Here is a 24,080-nt window from a genome sequence, read left to right as displayed (position 1 = left end):
TGTTGCAATTTCAAAACTGCTGTTTTCTCCCCGTGCACCCTGCAGACGTGTAGTCACACATGCAAACAGCAGCATCTGTCCTCAGAAATGACTTGTTCGTCTTCGCCAGGTTGGCTCAGCCGCCGAGCGCCGGCACTACGGCGCTCCTGTGCAGATTTCAGACACATTTATCCACGAGCCAGACCGACAGCGGGGACACGTGAGAAAGATTTCTTCTCCCTCATTTACAAAAACAAATAAACCATCCATCTTTCCTCCCCGCAATCGATGCTTCCACGCAATCGATAACATCAGTGTACCTAATTACTGTTTGACGAGCGTGGCTCGCTGCATGATTGAGCTCTACAACATTTTCATTTCAGCAGAATTTGTTCTCCTGCTCTACTGCGGGCTGGTAACCTACTTCAGTGCATCATTAGCTCCCACTTCAAGCTTTGCGCCCTGAGCAGTGTTGAGAAGAGAGAGAGACTTAGAGGGAGTGCAAACCTATGTATCTCTGAGCCTCACAATAAAGGAAGAAAGCTTCCTCTGAAGCACAAGCTCGGGCCAGTAGCCAGAGCTTCAAAATCTGCAGGGAGCTACAGTAGCTACAGAGCCGCTATGCTTCCATGCAGGCCAGTATAGAGGGAACATGGAGTTCTCACTGTGGCACTCGGAGCACAAGTCTTAATCATTTCTTTTTGTGTTAATGGGCCAAACACAAACCACTTATCAGTCACGAGCACAAGTAGTCCAAATACTGCAGAACTGCAAAAACAACAACAAAGGCAAACAGAGATGAGTCTTCTTCTTCTTTCAGCTGTTCCCTTAAGGGGACTCTGCAGCGGATCATCTGTCTCCATCTCACCCTATTCCTAGCATCCTCCTCCGTCACATCAGTCCTCCTTTGTCCAATACATCCACTATACCTCTCTGCACACATCCAAACCACCTTAGCCTTGCCTCAGCATGAGTTGTGATATAATCTCATATACTCATATTTAATCTTGTCTCCCCTGATCAAAACGAGTAAATTAATTAGGTGTAAATGTGAACAAATTATACCAATACCAAGAAGCCAAAATATATAGTTCAATTTTTAGGTAAAGCAATGGTTTCTCGGGCCTCCGGCCTCTGGGCCTGCGGCTCGGTTCACTCTGGCACAGCTGGCTGCCGGCGGAGCCGGCGGGCACGCCGGTGCAGCCCCCTCTAGCTTCTGCCCGGTGGCTACTGGGTGACCCCTCGTCTGGGGATCTTCAGCCCTTCCCATGAAGGTGGCATGGATGCCCCTCCGGTGGTCCTCCTTGGGCTCTTGCACTCTGGATGTCTGGGGCCTGGATCTCCTCCATGCCTGCTTCATGCCCTGGGGGACAGGGCTATGGCTCTCTACATCCTCTTGCAGACCATTACATGGGGAAACCATTTGAATACAAGCGCGCCGATCCACACAGGTGTGCACACAGGTGTTCACTGTTCGTAGACTTAAATCACACCTTTCTTGGCTGCTACTTCAAAGCACATTGTGCGCTGTCTGTCCTGCGTGCTGCACAACAACATTCAATATTTAGTATTTAATGCTGTTTACACTTAGCTAGATTAATGCGATGGTGTTGTGTTTAGTATGTTGCTTTGGTTTTTTTTGCTTGTTTTCTATTCTTTTTCTCTCAACAGGTGATCCAGGAGATATTTTTTCCCCCCTTTCTCACTGTCCCTCTCCCCTTCTGTTTTTCTTTTCCTTCCTCTTTCTTTCTCCCTTTCCTATCCCTCACTCATGTCTGTCCCGTCTGTAACAACTAAAAATAAAATAAAATAAATAATAAAAACAAAGGTCGATCAAATGGACCAATACGGCAATGCCATGATGATCCATTTGGCAAAATAAATCCATTGGGTATCCTTGTTGGTCTTCAGACAACAATTCTGACGGCTAAAGAACCAAATGGGACAGGCAAAAAAAAAAAAAAAAAAAAAAAGCAATGGTTTGTTATTTGCTGTTGGTCATTAATGAGACTGCAGGCAATAGCTGGTTAGCTTAGCATCAACCCTGTTGGCTTTAACAGAAAGAAACAGGTGTTTTCCAGGTGAATCCCTTCACAGGGAAAAATGTTTTGCTCTCCTATTTTAGCCTATTTCACTGCTCAAAACACAAGAAACTCCGGCCTGTTGGTGTGTTTCCTCAAAAACTGTTTACTGAAAGTCATTTTGCAACATTTTAGCTCAACTGAAGTCTGATTGATTTGACCGTTCCCAAACATCACCTTCGTTCTTCTTTCTGACCGTTCGTTGGTAAAGCATCTGTTCTTTTCAGGTTTTATTTCGGTTTTAAGAAAAACATTTCTGATATTTCCTTTAAAATATGTATGCATAATTCAGAATGAATTCATCAATCAATGATTAAAAAAATCAAAAATCATCCCTTTAATTACCATGTTTTACAGAGGAGACACGCTATTAAACAAAATGCTGCTCATTTATCCTAAAAAGTTCTGTTTTGGTCTTATCTGTTAAAAAAAGTCTATATATGAACTTTACCAAACTAAACACTGGCTGCTGTGTGTTTTTTGGAGAGCAGTGGTTTCTCGTTGCAGCCCTGCCATGCGCTCCATAGCTGCTGCTGATGGTGGACTCCCCACCGGACTCGCAAACAAGTACATCAGACTTTTACTGGCCTACAAAAATGTAACTACCTTATATACAGCTAGGTTCATCTTTAAATATGTAGCACAATTTATTAGTAAATTTAAATGGAGCTATGAACAGCCAACTTTATGATGTTTATTAGTATTTTAAGGTGAAAGCACTTTTTATAGGTGTCAGCCAGTTTGCTTCACGGTGAATTGATTGGCGGAAAAACCATCATTGACCCGAATGAAGCCTGAAGCTGGCCAATCAGTTTGTTCAACAATGAATTGACTTCCATTTACATTGAAGCCTTTCTTTGGAAGCTGCTCCGAGCTCCTTTGTGACCTTCGTGGACTCTGACCTCGCTCTTGTGAAGACCTTTGTTGGTCGACCCTTTCCGTGGAATTCCCTTCAATTGTACAGTCAGTCTTTTTCCTCACCAATCGACTTGACTCACACCATAGTTCACATCCTCAAACAACACCGGATTGTTATCTCACTGATCAGAAACACCTCATTCTACTTTCAAATGAATAAATATATATGAAATATATATGATATGTTACATATAATCAGTGTTGGAAAGGTTACTCTTAAAATGTATTCCATTACAGAATACATGCCCCAAAATGTATTCTGTAACATATTCCGTTACGTTACTCAATGAGAGTAACGGAACGGAACTTACGTAACTTAATGAGAGTAATGAGAGATCTCTTTTACATTAAAGACCTAACCAAGATAGGAGCCATGAACAGTGTTGGGAAGGTTACTTTTAAAATGTATTCCATTACAGATTACAGAATACATGCCCCGAAATGTATTTTGTCTCAATGAGAGTAACGTATTCTGAATACTTTGGATTACTTAATATATTATCATGCTGTTTACAACTACATGAATGTACTATTGCTGTGATTTATTACTGTTACTGAAGGTCCGCGGCTCCGAACTGTAGTAAAGGGACCTCTGGCTAATACGGTGGGTTCTGTGTCGGGCTCGTAGCCAAAAACTAGCTTTACTTTGTTGTCTGGGTCAACTTTGCTAGTGAGAGATTCGTGTTCGTGTTTTTGGAGGAAAACACGAACACGGTGTACAGTCGAGTCTTAATAGCTTACTTACAACTGGGCTCGTCAGGCTCTCTTCTTGGCTGCAGTGGTTATTATTATATTTACATGCTTCCAGCTCCCGTTTTTGCTCGATGACAGCTCGTACTTTTCCTTTTTCTCCCTCCCTCGCTCACAGACACATAACATGTACGGCAGTCCATTCTCCCTGCAGCACGGACTACACTGCCTATGATGCTACATTCTTTAGAGCTATACCTGTAGCATTCTGCCTATTAGCTTAGCACAACAACAACAAAAAGGCCTCTCTCACCCAGGAAACACAGAGAGAGAGAGCGTCACCCTGTAACCATGGCAACCGTAACGCGGCCGCCTGGAACAACAGAACGTAGCTGTCAAACAAAACCCAAACAGTCCTGACCCGCCACAATATGAAACAGGGAAGTACCGCCGTGTAATCCATTTATTTCAACAAAGTAACTGTATTCTAAATACCACCTTTTTAAACGGTAACTGTAACGGAATACAGTTACTCATATTTTGGATTTTAAATACGTAACGGCGGTACATGTATTCCGTTACTCCCCAACACTGACTATAATATAATAATATTATACAGAATGTCCAAGTTTTTCCTGCAACTACATGTGATAAAAAATTCATTCGTAACACTGCTGACTAAATTGAGCGGCCTCTGTGCTCGAGCTGCGAGCACCCTGTCAAGCTGTCACATGCCTGCTGACTGATAGCACAGCGCGGGCAACTCGGCGAGGAAATATCCTCTGGACTACATTAAGATAGTTTATGGGCTCATTACGAATCCCAGAACAAGACCACAATGATTGAGACAAATGAGCACCAGCGCTGCAATAGAAGCGTGTGCTGAAGCTGAATGCATTCATCCACCGTGTCACATGTTGGATCCAATAACGTGTGCGCATCAACATATTACCAGAGATCGTATCGACCAAACATTTAACTCAGCCTTTTACTCTTTTACTCTATCAGATTGCACAGACATACGGCCTGCAAACCAATACATGAATTAATGCTGCTCTGCTTAAGGCCTCAACCAATCAAAACAATAATAATAATAATAAAAATACAGTAAATGCTAAAAAAAAAAACCAACCTAACGATGTGATATTTGCCTGAAGCCTTTTAACATTCAAAATGATTGGCTCATGTTTCCATTATACTTTTAAATGCTGTAAAAGCACTGAAATCAACCAAAGTAAGCAGCTTATTTAATGCAGGAATAGATATTTATATGTTCATTAAAACCTTGCATTACATTTGTCTGGGAACTTTACTTGTGCCACTGATAGTCACTGCAGTTTGGGAACACCACCCCCTGATTTTATACCTGGTTAATGCCTTTGTTTCACGTAATCTCCTTCTTTATCTCGCCTCTTTCTGTGTCATTATTACTGTTGAAATGCAATAAAAATAAAATATCTCGACATAAAAAGGCTTTCGGGGAGTTATTGGTGTGCTGGGAAGTGTAAGGGCGGGCAGTGGAGCTGAGGCTTCGCACACTCACTTCAGGAGATTGCTCTATTCTGCTCCTCTATTGTGGTGGTAATGAGGAAACATATCATAGGGTTTAATCAAACGAGAGAAAGCGAGGGAGGGTCGAGAGGAGTAATTGAGAGAGAGAGAGAGGGAGAATCTGCGACAGTTACTGGGGGAAGGCAGGCAAAGAAAGAAAATAGAGGAAGAAATGAGTTAATTGACGATGAAAGAGGGAGTGTAGTCTACCTGAGGGAGAGAGGTGGAAAGAGGTGTCAGGGGGATGCAAAGCCTCACTCATTATTTTCCAGTCCACCAGGCAGCTGATTTCTGTTTCAGCCACAGGACTAAAGTGGCTCAGTGCCACGTCAGTGTTTCTGCCCCTCGGAGTAAAGCTGCGACATATGGCACCATTTTAAAGAGTCACACTCTACTGCTCTTTATGAAGGCTCTCTTTTTGCTTACATTTCCCGACACATCTAAAATGTGTATGCCACTGCCTAAAAGTAATTAAAGGTCTGAAATTCTGCTCTTTGTGCTAAAAAAGAATATTCATCTCTGTGTGGTGACAGTATTTCTTATTGGAAAGCTGTTTACATGATGATAAAGAGACACAATGTGACACCAAATGACAAAATATCTTTCCAAAGGTTGCTTTAAGTTGTAGTTTAAGATCCAACAGCTGTGGTCGTAGCTAGCAGCTAGGTACTTCCATATTCACTGCACAACGTACTGTGGAGTCAGGATGAGATTTGCATATAATATGCACAAAGTATATTAATGACTATAGGATTCATTCTTGCTGAATTTCAGAACTCAGTAACATCTAAAGGTTTTAAACATATTTATGCAATTTGTAATTTATCAGTTTTATTGCTGTTCTTTATAAGCTGCAGATAAAAGCTAACCACTGTGATGTCACCTACGTTTTTTGGCACTCTGCATTTTTAGCCATCGTGTTAGTTTTCTACAGCTGACCATTTTTTGACAAGAAATGGTTAAAGGTCTGGCCCCTGTACATTTTTGCTTACAGCTTTTTCTTATCTCTGTGAGTTTTCATGGTGCAGATGCCTATAAACGTGTGGTTGGGGTACTTCAGCATGCAGCTAGCCCTACAGAAAAGAAGTGAGAGTAAAATTAGACATGAGATTAAAATTAAGGCAGTGTGGATTACAATGACTTACCAAGTTCTACTTTTGATACCAGCTTTATATTGACATGAGGTTGAAATTTAGCCACAGTAGCTTGCACAAAATCTGCTTAAATATTCCTGAATTCTATTGGCTAAATCCACAAAGAGCAGCAAATCTCAGGTCACAACCTACACACACAGAAAACTATATATACTGCAGCTCACTATACAAATGATTGTGACTTATTTCTAAGTAATTTTTCCTCCGCACTGCACTGCCACATCCCATCTACTGGCTTCCCCACCTGCCAAATCCCACTTTAACCTTCAGATGAGAGGGTGGAGTGATAAGTTATCAGCCTGGTTAGAAAGGTGCATCCATAAATTGACCCGGTGCAACACACAGTAACAGATTTTTTGCTATTAAATGCTAAGAAACAAACTAACAAACAATTTTATGGAAAAACCAGTTAAACCTGAAGATACAGCAAGGAAAGGTGGGCACAAAAGGAGAAAAAGATGCCAGGAAAATAAAAAAAACTGTGGAAAAATAGAAACAAGCTCTGACCCTCGAACACCAAATGGAATACAGCACATGTGCATGCTGAAAATTAAACCGAATGAGGGGTATCTCCAGCTGTGCTCTAATGTATTTACAGCAAACACAAACACGAGCACCAGGCACAAATGGGGAAATGGGAAAATAAGAAAATGAACGGAGGAAATGAGGAACACAGAGATGGTGGTGGGGAGGGAGGGAGAAGGTCATTTTGTACCAGGAAATGATGGTGCGATAACAGAGAAACAGGGAGGACAGGAAAAAACAAGAAAGGAATGAGAGGCTACCGGGAACAGATACAGTAACCGTTTGTGAGCAAAACCTGAACGAGTTACAGTGTTTATTTAGTAAGAGATGCACCGACTAAATAAAAATGGGTGGCACCAAAATTAAGACCTCCAATGGTGTTTCTTATTTTACGTGATACACAGTGTACCGTTGTGGTGAATGCTCTTATTAAACATGGCTACATTTTTAATTCATGAGGTCAGCCTATGCACCAGTAGTCCCTGTGAGCCAAAAGCACAGACTTCAGACGGCTCTAATAACTCTGTTTCAGACTGGCTTTTCTAATCTTGGATTTGCATGATGTCATTGAGAGGTATAACCCCCATAATGGTCAGCTACAGCTCACCCACCTGATGTTCAAATAAACAATTTAAGCAAAAATGTCCCGGTGTAAGAAAAAGAAGGATTCGTTTGAAGTGTGAATTATGCAAAGCTGCTAGATTCAAAATACTGTGGAGGAAGCTGATTGGCTGAATATTATTGATTATTTTTGAAGGCAAAAAGCGATTACACCTCCTACTGTTGAGCTTTTTATACATTTTATACATATATTTTATAGAAGTGGGAATCACCATACATCCCACGATACGATATTATCACAATACTTAACGCACGATACGATATTATTGCAATTTTTTAAAATATTTTGCGATATTCAGATTCTGTACATAAAGGTAAACTTTATCAGTATTCATTTTATCTAATATCAAAGTCTCACACTCAGTCTTTCTCTCATTTCAGTTTTATTGTTGACAAACTGAACGGTTTGTATTACAGTCTAGTCCAACTTAACTGAATCAACCATCTGGTACAATTATAGCTATTCTGAACTATGCAGTTTATGAAAACTATGCAGCCCCCTCAGCAACTGAAGAATTTGAAAGTAAATTAAAACAAAATATAATTTATATTAAATAAAAAAGTTTTAAACTTAATTAAATAAAACATGTCTTAAATTAAAATAAGTAAACTGTCATGTTTATTGCTGCCAAAAACAAGTTAAACACATTTGGACAGTGAAGGAATGTCAGGATTCTTGCTTAGAAAAAGGACCAACATGCTCTGAAGTCAGAGCACAAAAACCTTTTTGTAACAAAATATCAATTTCTGCTGTCCCTGTATCCATACATTATTAGCAAACAAAATATCACGATACTACACAGTATCGATTTTTTCCCCCACCCCTAATATTTTATACATAAAGCACCAAATCACAACAGTTACCTCAAGCTGCTTTGCATTGTAAGGTACAAACCCTATATTATTAAAAAGAAACCCCCAAAATCAGACGACCCCCTATGAGCAAGCACTTGGCGACAGTGGGAAAGAAAAACTCCCTTTTATTAGGAAGAAACCTTCGACAGAACCAGGAAGAAATCAGGGACGGGCAGCCATCTGCTGCAAACAGTTGGGGGTGAGAGGTAGGAGAAGACAGCAGAGAGAGAGAGGACAAAAAGCAAGACAGAGTTTAATTGTTCATTTTTAAACACAATAGTGATGTATAAACAGGTAGCGTATAAGAGGTGAATCATGAAGAAACACTCAGTGCATCATGGGAAGTCGCCAGCAGCCTAGGCCTCTTGCAGCATAACTAAGGGAGGATTCAGGGTCACCTGGTCCAGGCCTAACTATAAGTTTTATCAAAAAGGAAAGTTTGAAGCCTAATCCTAAAAGTAGAGATAGTGTCTGTGCTGAATCCAAACTGGGAGCCACAGAAGAGGGGCCTGAAAGCTGAAGGCTCTGCCTCCCATTCTACTTTTAAATACAGTAAGCCTGCGGTCTGAGAGTGAAGTGCTCTAATGGAGTCATATGGTGCTATAGATCATTAAGATACAATGGGGCCTGATTTTTCAAGACCTTGTATGTGAGGAGCAGGATTATAAATTCACTTCTGGATTTAACAGGGAGCCAATGAAGGGAAGCCAGTATAGGAGAAATCTGCTCTCTCTTTCTAGTCCCTGTCAGGACTTTTTCTGCAGCATTTTGGATTAACTGAAGGCTTTTCAGGGAGTTTTTAGGACATCCTGATAATAATCAATTACAGTAGTCCAGCCTGGAAGTAATAAATGCACATATTTTTTCAACATCACACTGAGACAGGACCTTTAGAAATATTGTGCAAGTGCAAGAAAGCAGTCCTACATGTTTGTTTAATATGTGGATTTAGGGACATTGAATAACTCCAAGATTCCCCACAGTGTTACCTTAGGCCAAAGTAATGCCATCCAGATAAATATTTGTTAAGACTCCATATTTCTAAGTTTTTAAGGCCGAGTACAATAACCTCAGTTATATCTCAATTTAGAAGCAGGAAATTAGACGTCATCCAGGTTTTAAGTCTTTATAAAGTTATTACTAGTTGATTTATATCATCTGGTTTCACTCTCAGATAAAGTTGGGTGTCATCTGCATAGCAGTGGAAATGTATGCTTTGCCTTCTAATGATACTATTTAAGGGAAGCATGGATAATGTAAACAGAACTGGTCCCAGTAAAGTACCCTGTGGAACTTCAAAACCTTAGTGTGTGAAGAGGACTCTCCATTTACATGAACAGACTGGAGTCTATAAGTTAGATATGATTCAAATCACTGCAGCACAGTTCCTTTAACCTCCTAGGACCTGGCATCCACATATGTGGACATCACATTTTGGCTTATTTAGACCAAAATACTCAATTTTGCTCTGCAAGGGCCTGATATCCACTTACATGGACATTATACTGCTACTTTTCTATCCAAATTTTAAACGAATATCCTCAGATGTGGCTCTTATTTTTCTTTAAAAAAAAAAATCTGGTAATTCTTTGTTTTTACAATCATCGAGCCCCAATCAGCCCAAATATCAAAGAGAAATTAAAAATGCATGTCATGGAAGAGTTCGGGTCTTAGGAGGTTAATAATGACGGTGTGTTCTAATCTCTGTAGTAAAACACTGTGGTCAGCGATATTGAATCCTAAACTGAGGTCACTGAGTCGACTGTCAGAGGCCATGATGAGATTATTCTTCACTAGGGCTGTTTCTGTAATGTGATGAATTTAAATCCTGACAGGAACGCTTAAAATTATCAGGTAAGTTATAAATTGGGTTTAATTTGCTAAGACTGCTTGTGATGGCTTTTTAAATAATGGTTTAAATACCGGCACCTTTAAAGAATTTTGTATGAGGAAGAAATTACTTAAGTTAAGCCTATCAAAGCTTGATAGGAGAGAAGGAGTTTAGGTAAATATCAGCAGCTATTAAAGTTGCTGTACTTAACTATATCTGTAGGACAGCTGTGTATAATTTTTTATTTGTGAATAAACTCATAGTCATTCTTTTTTTTATAACGGCTGAGATAAATGCATGTTCTTGTTTATAATAGCTGCCAGGGAAAAAGTAAAGTCTCTAGAGGAAATGGGGTTTGGTGCAAAAAGAAATATCAAAAGCTAAAAGAGCAGCTTTAAATTTTAGTTCTAGATTTCATTAACTTCAGCAGATATAAACGCTTGGTCTGATCAAGGCAAACTACTGAATTAGTTTGCAATACACTTTGCAAAGAAGAAGCACGGTGAAATATCTCTTAACCCTAACCTGCATCTTTTTATGGTTACAGAGAATGATAGCTGTTGAGTTGGAATTTGAAATGGTAAAATTATAGGTAACAATGACATAAACCAGAATAGAACAACTGCAGAGATGACCGGTCAGGAGAGGGGAGGCAAGAAAACAGAGCAGAACAGGATGGAGGTGAAAGCGAGCAGATAAAGGTGGCGGTGAGACTCAGTCTAGAGGCAGAGATTAAACTGCACGGGAGCTAAACAGAGCCGAGATAAGGAGCAGGGCAGTGAGCGGGCAGGCAGAACATTTAGAGAGTCAGAGGATGGGAGGCGGAGGCTTCAGGGTAAAAAAAAAAGTCTCATTGAGAGCGGAAGAGAATAAAAGAGGCTGTGGAAAGTGGAATGCATGATTAAAAAGACCGTTCCTGGATTTCCACAAGCATAAATAAAAGAGATAATGCATGACTGGTTTTGTTGCAGTCACAAGCCCTCAGCGTTGATACTATCTACCCTTAATAACAGGCTCGGCTTTTCATTTCAGGGTTCCCGCCAGTTCAGCAGAAGGACTTGCTCCCTCATGCATTATAAATACTGCAATGCAACTTGTTGACTCGCACTAAGGGGCCCCGTGGCATGCTGATGGACCGCTCTGCAGACAAAACTATATCAACAGCATCATCATTATGAGCACCATTGGACAAGCAACCAGCTCTGATTGGATTATTTCCCCCTGTCATGTGGCCTGCAGGCCTCTGTCTGACAGACCGAGCTCAACTTGGTTAAGCTAACAGGCTAATCGAATGCTGCTGTAGTCACACACACACAGATGCCTCGAGGTCGGCTGTGTGTCACTCTCTTCGTCTCCAGACCACGAAACAATTAGTTGTCAAGCCCCAAGGTTCCAAGCCGGAGCATACCGGGAAGTGGCGGGCCTGAGTTTGCCTTCTGATTGGATGCCCCTGGAGATGAGGTGAATGCCAACTGGCAACAAGCGCGAGCCAGACAGCCAGGCTCAGTCGCGCAGTATTTGAGGGACAATACAGCGCTGGCAGAGGCAGCCCGCTCACTTTCATGTGGGATGTGTGTTTGCGTATGACAGCATGTGCGTTTGTGCTATTTCAGACTGGCTTACTTTGAGCAGTTCTTTGGGAAAATCCTGGCTATCGTTCAGTCCTTCCAGGTTGCCAATGAATTGTGTGCATGACATCCTCTTGCCAATGTTCTGGAAAAAATAATAGACATTTAATATTTATTATTTCATGCTAACACACATTCCTTACCTCTTTTTTTCACACAAAGTACCTTTGATTAAATGTCAATTTTTATTTTAAGTGTCCCTTTGACTATGAAAAGTTATGGAGATGTAGAGAGAAGCTGTCAATGCAAAAAGCATTGAATCACTGGTCAGGTGTCAAAATTATTAACGCTGCCGAGTTAGTGTTTGATGAGATTTAAATGGTTACATTTTAGATACTTTTCAGGCAAAGTCTCTCTGACAGTTCAGTGAATAGACCGTATTTATAGTCGTGGCCAGAGTCTTCCATCCGCTCATTCAGGGGTTTAAATAATTTCTTTTGTTTCTTTCGCTCAGGGTGAAATGGTTGTACATTATACATGTTTAATGAGTTTAAAAAAAACAAGATGCACAAGTATAAACTTATTTTGTAATTTCTCTAACCCATACAGGCTCAAATATATACATACATCCCCACTAATATTTAGTTAGATGTCCCCTCATTTTTTGGCCACATGCTCGTGGTAGCCACCAATGAGCCTCAGGCATAATTCTGGCTGGATATTTGTCCATTCTTCTTGGCAGACATGGTAGAGTTTGTTTAATTTGGTTGGTTGGTCAGGGTGTCACACAAAACTAGCTTTTAATCATAATCCACAGGTTTTCACTACGTTCAAGGTCCACATTTTTCGACGTTGTGGTCAACAGTGTTGGTCAAGTTACTTGAAAAAAGTAATCAGTAACTAATTACTGATTACTTCCCCCCAAAAGTAATCCCGTTACTTTACTGATTACTTATTTTCAAAAGTAATTAATTACTTAGTTACTTAGTTACTTTTTAAAAACACGATTTACAACCTGAATAGGTGATAAAGCGATAGATCTTTCAACCCAATTCTACTTTTTCTGCATAATCATCATACAAAATGTAATCAAATGGAAAAGTCTCTTTTTAAAACTTGTTTTATTAGTTTTAATCTTTTAACTTTATGCATCAAGCAAAAATTTAATTATATGCAACATTCTCTGACTGGAAGAAATTAGTTTAACATTTAAACCTATTTTCTGCACATTCCAGCACATAAAATAAAATTTTTTTTTTTGTGTTTACATTCACTCTTTCAAATAGATGCAAGTAAAACACAGCAGAAAATAAATAAAGTCAAAGACTAGCGGATCTGTTGCTCTATTTTCACCTGTAAAGCAGGAGTGGGGTAGGCGGAGGTGTGCTCTGGTTGCAATCTAATTACCGTTTTTGCAATAGTAATCCCTTACTTTACTCGTTACTTGAAAAAAGTAATCGGATTACAGTACTGCCCATCTCTGGTGGTCTACCTAAATCTTTGTCTCGTCTGATGATAAAACTTTTCTCCAGAAGGCATCTGGCTTGTCCATGTGGGAAGATATAAATTTCAGTCACCTGAAGGTGTTGAAGTTTTACATCACTTCAGAGTCCATGAGGATGTAAAACTGGCTTTACTGTGGACAGTGATTAAGCCTTGGTGGTTACTGAACTCAGCAAAGCGGTGACGCATCCTAATAACCTGTACTTAAACAATACTGTGAATTGATGCTCTTGGAACCTGCAGACATTTGGGAACATCTCCCAGAGACCTTCCCAACTCTGTGGTTCTCCTTATTAGTTCTCTACACTTTCCCATTCTTTTGAGTGTTGGTCGATCCAGTGAGTGCTGTCAAACAAATCATTTTTATTCCAGTAAAATGAAACTACCAGTTGTAGTCAATCATGATCACTAATGACAAGTTAACAGGCCTCGGGCTTGTCAGGTTAAAAGACATTTATAGAACCGTCATCATCATTTATTCAAAGATTTGAGTGTGTACTTCTGACTCTATGTTAATTTGGAAAAATCCAAAATAAATTAAAACTTGTGCACCCGACCTGCCAATCAACACCAAATCCAATTATAATCACTATTAGAGGGTATTTATAGAAAAGAACCGCCAACATTAACAGGTAGAGTCGCAAAAAAGTTAACAGTTAAATTTGTTAAAATATGTAGAGACTTTCCTGATGTGCTCTTCCATGGAAGAGCTGCTCCCCGATCCTGTCACCTCGCAGCCACTTTAATTAATCATTCATCCACTGAGCTGTACTATCACACAGAAGAGCCACCGATGGCCCAGATTTCCAAAGGAAGGCTCTGATTATAAAAGCAGCAGATTAATGATGGAGAAAGGAGCTCAGCAGGCAGACCTGCAGACCCAGATGAGATGGTGATCAAACCGAGTCTTATACTAAAAAAAAACCTCCGCACAGCTAATCCAAAGGGCCTCTGAGGAGAACACAGCTTAAACAGCTCTCTTTCTTTGTTTATCATGTGAGCACCTACACACTTGCTGCACACTTCCAGCTTCACTGAAACACACTCGAGCATTATACCTACCTGACCATGCAGATCAGTGTTAAGCAGCATCAGGGCACAGGTGAGAGTGTGAACTGCATCTAAAACGTGGAAACACTATGTTAGCTTTCTCTGCAAAATGACTCATCTGCGATTATGAAACTAGTTTTACTGGGAACTTGCATAAATACAAGTGCATCCTTCTAACGTGGTTTTAAGGCGAACAATACTGCTTTCATATATGCTGTTAATTTTTACTAGCCTGCCACTGCAGTCATTACACAAAACAAACACCACAGATACTACAATTAGTCCTGTTTATGTAGTAATCGTTAACTGAATAAATGCATATTAATTTACCAGCTGCTGTGAGAAATTAAATGATCTTACTTGGTTATTACACCTGCTAAATTACCTTAAAAAGACCCATTATGCTCTTGATCTACTGATTTCTTCTCATTTATTTATGCTGTGACTATTTAAATCTATAGCAAGCAAAGCAAAAAAACAACAACAACCCATAGACACATATATACATAAATAAATTTATACCAGCATTCACCTTCTGATGGTATCACTTTTGGGTTGCAGTCCAAGTAACGCCTGGAAAAGTGTGACAGCACCCGCTCCCTCTCCTGCGTCTCCCCCATCAGCGCAAACTGCCTGAGGAAAGTCCTGCAGCACAAACACAAAGTCAGCAGATGGTTGCTAAACACCAAAATGGTTACAGATGACCTGTTTTAAACTGTTTTACCATTAAAGTGCAGTAAAATAACAGATGTAGTGTTACATTACTATTAAATTTATTACTCTTTTTTTTTTTTTTTTTTTTTTTTTTTTAAAACACGATAGTTGTACTTCTAGCTTTAGTGTTTCCATGAAAAAAACAACATTGCAGGGAAAAACAAAGTCATTCAAAGCTTCATCATTTTTTTAAGCGACTGAAGGTACTAATTCAAGCATTTTCTTTTAAACCGTAGTCATCTCATGTATTATTGGAGTTTAATTTTAGACTTTTTTGTTGTCCTTTATTAGACGTGTCAAAATTAAATAATCAAATTATTTTTTTCTTTATTCTTTTGTTTTTAAATCGGACGCTTTATGTTCCTGAAATTCATCATTTTCATGTTCCACCACACAAAATATATTAATACATGAAAATGCTGGAATGATTGATTCACATGCTTCTGAAGTAGATTTTGTCCTTTTGAACATTTTAATTCATTTTCTCTGATTGAAAATGATTGGTGAGTTTATTTTCTCTTACTTCATGTTTCTGAATGTGTTTATTACCTACTTCCTGTTTTAATTTGATAGTGTGTGTCTGCTGTGCCTTTACTGTAGTTTTACTTCCTGTTTGTCATTTGATGACCTTCGCCTGTGCCAGTTTTTCCCAGCTGTGTTCACTTACCAGATTACCTTGTGTGTGTGTGTGTGTGTGTGTGTGTGTGTGTGTGTGTGTGTGTGTGTGTGTGTGTGTGTGTGTGTGTGTGTCATAGAGTCGTCTTCATTTTGTATTTTGTTGTAATGTCTGTTAACCTCTGCTGGTCTCGTGTCTGTTGGATTTGGTTCAAATTTTGCCTGCAGACTCTTCATTGAACTTTGGATAATCTATATAATCTATATAATAATAATCTATATAATAATCTATAATCAAAGGCTTTTTCTTACGCAGCCTGTCTTTGTGTTTCTATCCTGAAAGCCAAACATACAATGACGCCACACTCTCACTCAAGAAACAGAAAAATGTTCTTTAATGACATTTTTGAAATCTTAGTGTAAAATCCTCTTACATTTACTTAAATACAAAGTACAAAGTCATGTGACAATTTAAAAACTGACTTAAAATAATCCTAATGTCATACCATACATATGTTCATAATATTTCCAAGAGATTTAACACCAGGATGTTCTTGCTTTTAATGTTTCAATTAAGATATTCGTCCCTGAGCCTGGAAATTATGTTTTATTGCAGGTCTGACATATTTTATATGCTTTTGTTTGTCTTGAATCAAACATTGCCTTAAAATTTCAGGCAATCCAGATAGGTTAAATGAATGAGTCATTTCTGACACATAAATTGTTATTATTGTGCCGTGTTGGGAGCGGCTAGTTATCTCCCATCATGCCTTGGGGATATGTGTGGCTGTTTAAGATGTTTATTGTTTATGGTTACGTGACTCTTAACTGTTCTTGTTGATGCTGCAGAATAAATTCAGCGACAGTTATTGTTGATGGAAAGAATGTAGTACCATGAGTGAGCTCAGGCGACCCTCTGAAGCACAGTGTAGTATAGCTTAAGGGTTCAATAAAGAGCTCCCCCTATCTGTTTGGAGTAGAACAACAGGCTCAATCTCTGTGTGGCTGCTCTGTTGTTAAGACTTCTCAGTTTGCCACATTTCTTATGCCAATTATTATTATGCAGATTAATTAAAGCAACAATATGTAAAACATTGAACTTCCTTAAAACAGGGGTGTTGAAAGATTAGAAGCTTAAATGTTAAAGAGTTAAAGTCCCAGCTTTTGTATATGTAATGTTGTAGTACAAGGAGTTTGCACAGAGAGTAATCTGTTTGACTTTTTTCTTGAATGGAGCATTTTTACACAGTAATAACACTGCTCAAGAAAAAGTAATAATCTACAGGATTTAAAATCAAAGTTCATAAAGAAAAAAACAACAAAAAAACTCACAGTGTTGGTTGTTTTTCAGTTTATGCCCAGAATGAATAAATCTAATAAATAAAGATAACAAACATAAACCTCTTTAACAGCATGCATGTTTATGCTGTCAATAGTCTTTCACTGCAATTTCACAGCTGGCCTCTAGAGAGCAGTGTTTACCAGAGGAGGGCAACCACAAAAGAAAACAAAGACATCAAATGTGCGTTTTTCTCTCTAACTGGGATCAGCATCACAGAGAGAGAAGAGGTTTACACCAATAATCAAATGCTTTGTTGATTTTAGGGGAACAGTTATCTAACATCAGGCGTCTCTGTCAAAGCCAAAACTGATTTAACTGTGATTTCTTACCGCAGCGCCTGGTCCAGCGTGAGGCCTGTGAAATTGAAGAAACTCAAATACTCTTCTGCAACCATGCGACTGAAGTCATTGCTGCAAATAAGCAAACAGAGACACAGTAGAATTATACGCAGGTTTATTAGGAGAGAAAATAACCGCGGGAAGAAGCAAAGAAACTACAGCGATCATTAAAACTCAAGAGTGTCAGTCAAACACTCGGATGGCAGCTTTCTCAGCTCGGTGAATGGGCTCAGTTTGGGCTGTCAGTCAGTCGCCGTGCACTGGCACAGTCAGATTGAGATGCAGACCGGAGGCCAGAAACACAGAGAAGAAAAAGGGAGGAGATTCCCAGGGTGCAGCTGTCAGAAAACGAGAAAACCCTTTAATCCCAAATTCTTTCTCATCAGCACGAGCAAAGCAGCTGACAGACTGACGGGCTGATCGAGCAGCGGAGGAATGCAGATCTGCTGCAACACGGCGCTTTTTAAAGGGGAGCGGAGTAATAAATGTGCAGGAAACTGAATTTACATGGGTCACAGTTTAATAGCTTCCATTAAATAAACATAAGATGCAGCAGGAAGGAGATTTTTACATTCATCTTACAGTATGATGACACGCAGTAACCTCTTATTGTTATTTTTGAGTTTTTAGTGGCAGTAGTAATACTGTAGAGGTTGATTTGTTGAATTATTATTGATAATTCATGATGCATATGAGCATAAATGCTTGGTGCGTTGCATTGAACTATCTTAATTAAACTACAATGGATTAGTTTGATTGCCTTGCAGCCCAACCTTGGCCTCCAATCATGTTTGACCAGGTATGTATGCCTGTCTTAGAATGATGCTGAAAAACTAGTTTATGCATTTATTACTTCTTGGCTGGACTACTGTAATTAAACATCATCATCATTATTATTAGTTTGTACTAAGAGCTCCATAAGAAGCCTTTTAGTTGATCCAAAGTGCTGCAGGTGAAGCTCTATCAGCAGCAGCTTACTTCTTGCTGAGGTGGCGCGCTACATCCGACTTCCTGAAGCCGTCCAAGTTGAAGAGACGTTTGGCCAGGCGTTTGGCCGCTGCCACATCGGCACGATGGCTGCCGTTCGTCAGGGTGTCACTGCTGCCCAGGCCCAGCCTGTCGCTGAGGTCCTGGTCCAGCTCGGAGTCGGTCGCAAGACGGGCCTTCTCCCTGCTGAGGGGTAAGATGGGAAGGTGGTGGTGTAAGACAAAGTGGAAAGAGTTATTAAAATCAGGTGCTGAGAAGGAAATAAAGCACATTATGGCTAACAGAAATGGTGAATAATTCAAAGGGACAGTGCAAAAAAGGATAAAAAGGGGAACAAAGAATGACGCTGATATAATAAACCCCATAAATCCAGTTTATCAATAATTTAATGATATTAATGTCTCCTGTGGAAGTAAAGAAAACGAGAACAGATAAAAGAGAGATGAAAACAGCGAGCCTGATCGGGGAAAAGCAGCAAAAAAAAGTAAAAATGTGAAATAAAATAAGAGTAAAGACACGTGATGAATCCTGAATGTGCTGAAAACAACCGAATAAACAAGCTGAGCGTCACATACATCACAACATACGCAGATCTTTAATTTTATATTCAAACACAGCATGCCGTATGATTATGTAGTTTATTAACTGCATTCAGAATCTCCTCTTTTGCCAGCTTTCCCACTTTTGTTATCACATCCTAATTAAGCCCCTTCAAAGCGTTAGCCAGCTCAGAAGTGTGAAACTTATTACATCTGAATTATTCCTGTGATAATAATTTAAGCATGTTATGTCACACGGAGCTAAAAGAGAACTACTTTTCCATCCTCTGCTTAAAGATGAACGAGGTCTCTGAGTTCACTTGCCGAAAACTCAACATGACTTTGGCTTTTTTGTTTTTTTGTCTGTGCCATCTAGAGCTGCGTGGCCATTCTGGTCACGCCAGAGAAAACAAAGACAGTCCAGCAGCCCAGAGATGTAATCCAAAGAGAAAGAAAGAACGAACGAAAACACTTCCTGAATAAGGCGAGCTCTCACTTGGATCTCTCGGCATGAGAAGCGAGCCAAGAAAACCCACAGGCTTCGCTTCGCTCATTCACACATTCTCATACTGTACATGAGTCAGGCAAATCACACCAGAGCAAACAGGGATTAAAAACAGAAAGCCACAAGGGTTCAAAGGTCAACTGTGGTTTCACTAAGCACACAGAGGATCAGCTGGTAAAATGTTTACTGAGACTGAGTCTGAGGTCCTTGTGTTAGCATGCTAATTTGCAGTAAACACAGTGCAGTTCGGCAGATGGGCGCCTTTATTTTGAAAATATTTTTATTTTGAGTTAAAAAAAAAAAAAACAAGATAATGGAGAAGTGTGCATTTTTACTAGATTGTGATCCAAGATGAAAGTGGAAGGATGACTACAAGTGGGAGGAGTGAATGCCTTATTATTTCATTACTTTTAAAATAGAAAGAATTTCCCAAATCTGGAATAAAGTGTGTCTTTTATTATTATTTATCATTACCTCTATTTTAACAGGAAGTCCAACTGAGATCTCTTTTACATTAAAGACCTAACCAAGATAGGAGCCATGAACAGTGTTGGGAAGGTTACTTTTAAAATGTATTCCATTACAGATTACAGAATACATGCCCCGAAATGTATTCTGTAACGTATTCCGTTACGTTACTCAATGAGAGTAATGTATTCTGAATACTTTGGATTACTTAATATATTATCATGCTGTTTACAACTACATGAATGTACTATTGCTGTGATTTATTACTGTTACTGAAGGTCCGCGGCTCCGAACTGTAGTAAAGGGACCTCTGGCTAATACGGTGGGTTCTGTGTCGGGCTCGTAGCTGAAAACTAGCTTTACTTTGTTGTCTGGGTCAACTCTGCTAGCAGAGACAGAGAGAGGCGTTGAAAGGCTGCTCCAACAGAACTTATTGTTTCGGAGGAAAACACGAACACGGTGTACAGTCGAGTCTTAATAGCTTACTTACAACTGGGCTCGTCAGGCTCTCTTCTTGGCTGCAGTGGTTATTATTATATTTACATGCTTCCAGCTCCCGTTTTTGCTCGATGACAGCTCGTACTTTTCCTTTTTCTCCCTCCCTCGTTCACAGACACATAACGTGTATGGCAGTCCATTCTCCCTGCAGCACGGACTACACTGCCTATGATGCTACATTCTTTAGAGCTATACCGGTAGCATTCTGCCTATTAGCTTAGCACAACAACAACAAAAAGGCCTCTCTCACCCAGGAAACACGCAGAGAGAGAGCGTCACCCTGTAACCATGGCAACCGTAACGCTGCCGCCTGGAACAACAGAACGTAGCTGTCAAACAAAACCCAAACAGTCCTGACCCGCCACAATATGAAACAGGGAAGTACCGCCGTGTAATCCATTTATTTCAACAAAGTAACTGTATTCTAAATACCACCTTTTTAAACGGTAACTGTAACGGAATACAGTTACTCATATTTTGTATTTTAAATACGTAACGGCGGTACATGTATTCCGTTACTCCCCAACACTGGCCATGAAAGCTGAAATGTCTAAAAAAAATGCTACAAATACAACATAAAATATTTAAATTATTTCATGTCCAAAGTGCAACCGCTCAGAGGAATGTAGCTGGTAACTGTTGGTACTGGAAAGAGTACCAGTAATGGTATAAAATATACCATTTGTGTTTTCTTTGAGTGGTCAGTGATGACCAATCCACCAGATCTCTTGTTGTTTTGTAAATTCTACAGCAATGCAGTCAATAGATGTTGAGAAAATGAACAGAATCAGCCCAAAAATGTGAAGTAGTGGCTAAAAAGTAACCAGTCTATGGTCATAACTCAAACTTGGATCTCTGATGTGCTCCGACCTTTAAATGTGGACAAGAATCAGTGCATATGAGGGCAGACGGGGTCATAAAAATCAGAAAAAATGATCAATAGATTTATGACACTGTGTTGGATAAAATACAGAGTGAATCTAACCCTAATGGAAAGAAAAGAAACTGGGCCACCATTTTTTACTGTTTAATTTTCCATCTGTTAACTGCAGAAATTTGTGCACCAATGCTTCAAACAGATACTCTGATGTGGCCTGCTGGTACAGGCTGCTAGAGGAAAAGTCGGGGGGTCTCTTAAATAATATGAGTTCAACAGCTGTTAAGACAATCCACTAAAAGCCAAAACATGTCAGCCTGCTGCTAGCTTTAGATACAAGGTCAGGGGATCAACAGGAATCGTGGGCATTCATGACCCGGGACCATGAATGTCCCAGAAGATGCTGAAATAGTAAAAGACGTGATGACCTGCTGGTGGTGCTAAAGCTGAGGAAGAGTGAAGTCCTCTCTCATTAGACTTCAGACTCCACGATGTCTGAAGTGTATCCACAAAACATCGAATAATTTATGGGAAAGTTTAAATAAAAATCCAAACGTGAACCCAACAACTCAAAATCCCTACAAGAAACGGATATTACAATCTAAACAGAGTTTTTTAAAAGCTCATTTAAAGCCAATTTACCAAACGTACAAATACCAAAAAAATAAGGATATTTCTTTATTTGATTGTAGCTATTTTTAACTTTTAAAAAGTCTATTTTGTATTTTTGTTAACTACAATGTTTTTTTTCACAGCTAGATTTAGTTAACTATAATACCTTAGTCCACACCACATTTTCATATAACAGTCTCTTCACAAGGCACCAACATATTTTCATCAATACCAAAAACATCAACCGAGGTTTTAACCTCAGGGGAATGAATGTCTACACAAATGTAGCCATAAACATCCGATAAAAAGTGCAAATGTGAACCCAACAATTGAGCAACTGAAGCAAAAGTGGAAAAAAAATAAGTATTTTTTAACTGAAAGTTAATTAACATTTAGTTTCGATTTATTTAAACAATTAAATAAGAATGATGTTCACGAACGGCTGAATAGATGTTTTTAAAACAAGCTGCAGTGATAATAATCACAGATAATGTTCTAATACTTTTTATGGCACATATAAGTAAGCCTCTCCCTGGGCCTTCAGCTTTCTTCCTGTTAAAACTGAGTTCTTTGTTTCCACTGTCGCCACTGTCACTGTGCTGATATAACATCTGGGAGTCCTGACTGTTCAAAGCCTGATGGTAATGGATGTCTGGAACTTTATAGCACTCCATGCCAGAAATTTACAATGACATAAAGTTCTGAACCATCCCGCGATCAGCCGTCATCACTAACTTGAAATTAAAAGTCCAAAGCGAAGGAAAAAGTTGGGCAAACGTCTCGGTGTTCACGAGAGCTACATGGGCAGTCAGACAATTTCCCCAGAATTACTCTTATCTGCACGTCTGTTCCACAAACATAATATTCAAATGTTCACATATACACGACAGACAGGTGAGACGGGTTCCTGGGTGTTGACCTACCTGTGGCAAGACCGCCTATTTGCTAAGTACCTCTCCTCCCCGGCTGCAGACGAGCCCTGACAACAGAAGACGGCCGGCGTCCTCGCCGGCGTCACATGGCCGGCGCCTCTCCTCTGTCCGCTCGCCCGACTGAACCTTCTTCTCCCCCTCGCCTCGTACCCTGAACGCATCGCCGTGCACTTGGCAGGCCTAATGTAGGAGAACACCTGCACTCTCTCCCACGAGGCCGGCAGGCTTTGACGCTCCTCTCCCGGGTTTCGAGGCGGACTGAGACTTCATGGGTGCTTCTTTTCTTTCCGTCCACTTTCTCACTCTCCCCCTGTGTTTGCTGTCATTTGATCCTCTCAGCAAGCCTCCTCTCCCCCCCAAAGTAAAAGAGCTGTTTGTCCTGCAATGCCTCTCGGTCTCTATCTTTTCCCCTCTGAGTCTGTTTGCTGTTGTTTCTCTTCCCTCTTTTCACTCCTCCCTCTCTCTTTCTCCCTCCCTGTTCCACTGTGTAAACTCTCACTGTCCCCTACTGACCTTGGATTCAAAGCATGGCATGAGACTTGGCTTGTCTTTTCCCTAAAAAAAAAAAATCACCCTCCTGCATTCATTCGTCTCTCCCTCTCTCCGTCTACACGCATCTCCAATTACACGCACTTGGCATGTCCATCCTTTGAGTGTTGTTCAAATTGTAGTCTACCTTGTTTGTGATGTAAGCTTTTTTTCACACACCTACACAGAACACCAAAAGTGTGAAGTGTCAGGTTTAAACTGCTGGGTGTGTGTGCCCAAACGGTTTGCTCTGCTGCCTCGGGCAAAGAAAAGGTGGCCTTTTGTCTACATCTGTTTACAGCATACGCTTCATCTGGGCCTGCAGGAGTGTTCATAATTATAAGATTACGCCAGCGCTGTAGCTTAGGCTCTGCCACCTGTTAGCATTGTCCCATCGAGAGGCAGCACAATGCCGAGAGGGCCTGAGAGAATTCCCAGTGTCAACCTCTGCTTTAACGGTGTCCACGGATAATTGAACCCCCTCTCAGTCCAATGGGCAGCTCGAAACAATGAGCCACTGTCTAATGGTACAGAGCATCTGAAAAGGGTGATGTGAGGGAAGGAGGAAGAGGAGGAGTAGGAGGAGTAGGAGGAGGGGAGCGAAATTCCAACTTTTATCAAAGTATGGACAAGCCTTCAGGGATATTTGCCTGGCCGTCTCACTCCTGGATTCCACAGCTTCAGGCCAGCAAGAGTGCGATAAGATCAGCACTTAGCAAACATTTGCCTTCGCTGTTTAGTTCATCAGGAGAAAATCTGAAACTGAAGTACGAGTTCGGGTTTACAAACTGAGACAAAA

General features: G+C 40.1%; 1 protein-coding gene across 4 annotated transcripts in view; it reads right to left on the bottom strand.

Annotated features, from left to right (window-relative positions):
• Window positions 1–24,080, bottom strand: part of LOC146512245 (uncharacterized) — a 113,155-nt gene that overhangs the window by 48,009 nt on the left and 41,066 nt on the right. For all 4 annotated transcript variants that reach the window (XM_085171163.1, XM_085171162.1, XM_085171161.1 and 1 more), the window contains exons 6-10: window positions 18,314–18,508; window positions 17,327–17,407; window positions 14,859–14,971; window positions 14,339–14,397; window positions 11,829–11,918 (exon numbers count right to left, since the gene is read on the bottom strand). In XM_085171163.1, coding sequence (XP_085027289.1) covers window positions 11,829–11,918; window positions 14,339–14,397; window positions 14,859–14,971; window positions 17,327–17,407; window positions 18,314–18,508 — 538 coding nt within the window. The remainder of the gene's footprint in view (window positions 1–11,828; window positions 11,919–14,338; window positions 14,398–14,858; window positions 14,972–17,326; window positions 17,408–18,313; window positions 18,509–24,080) is intronic.

Source organism: Neolamprologus multifasciatus, chromosome 8 (genome assembly GCF_963576455.1).
Source record: "Neolamprologus multifasciatus chromosome 8, fNeoMul1.2, whole genome shotgun sequence".
Classification (NCBI taxonomy): domain Eukaryota; kingdom Metazoa; phylum Chordata; class Actinopteri; order Cichliformes; family Cichlidae; genus Neolamprologus; species Neolamprologus multifasciatus.
This window is presented reverse-complemented; position numbering and strand designations above follow the sequence as displayed.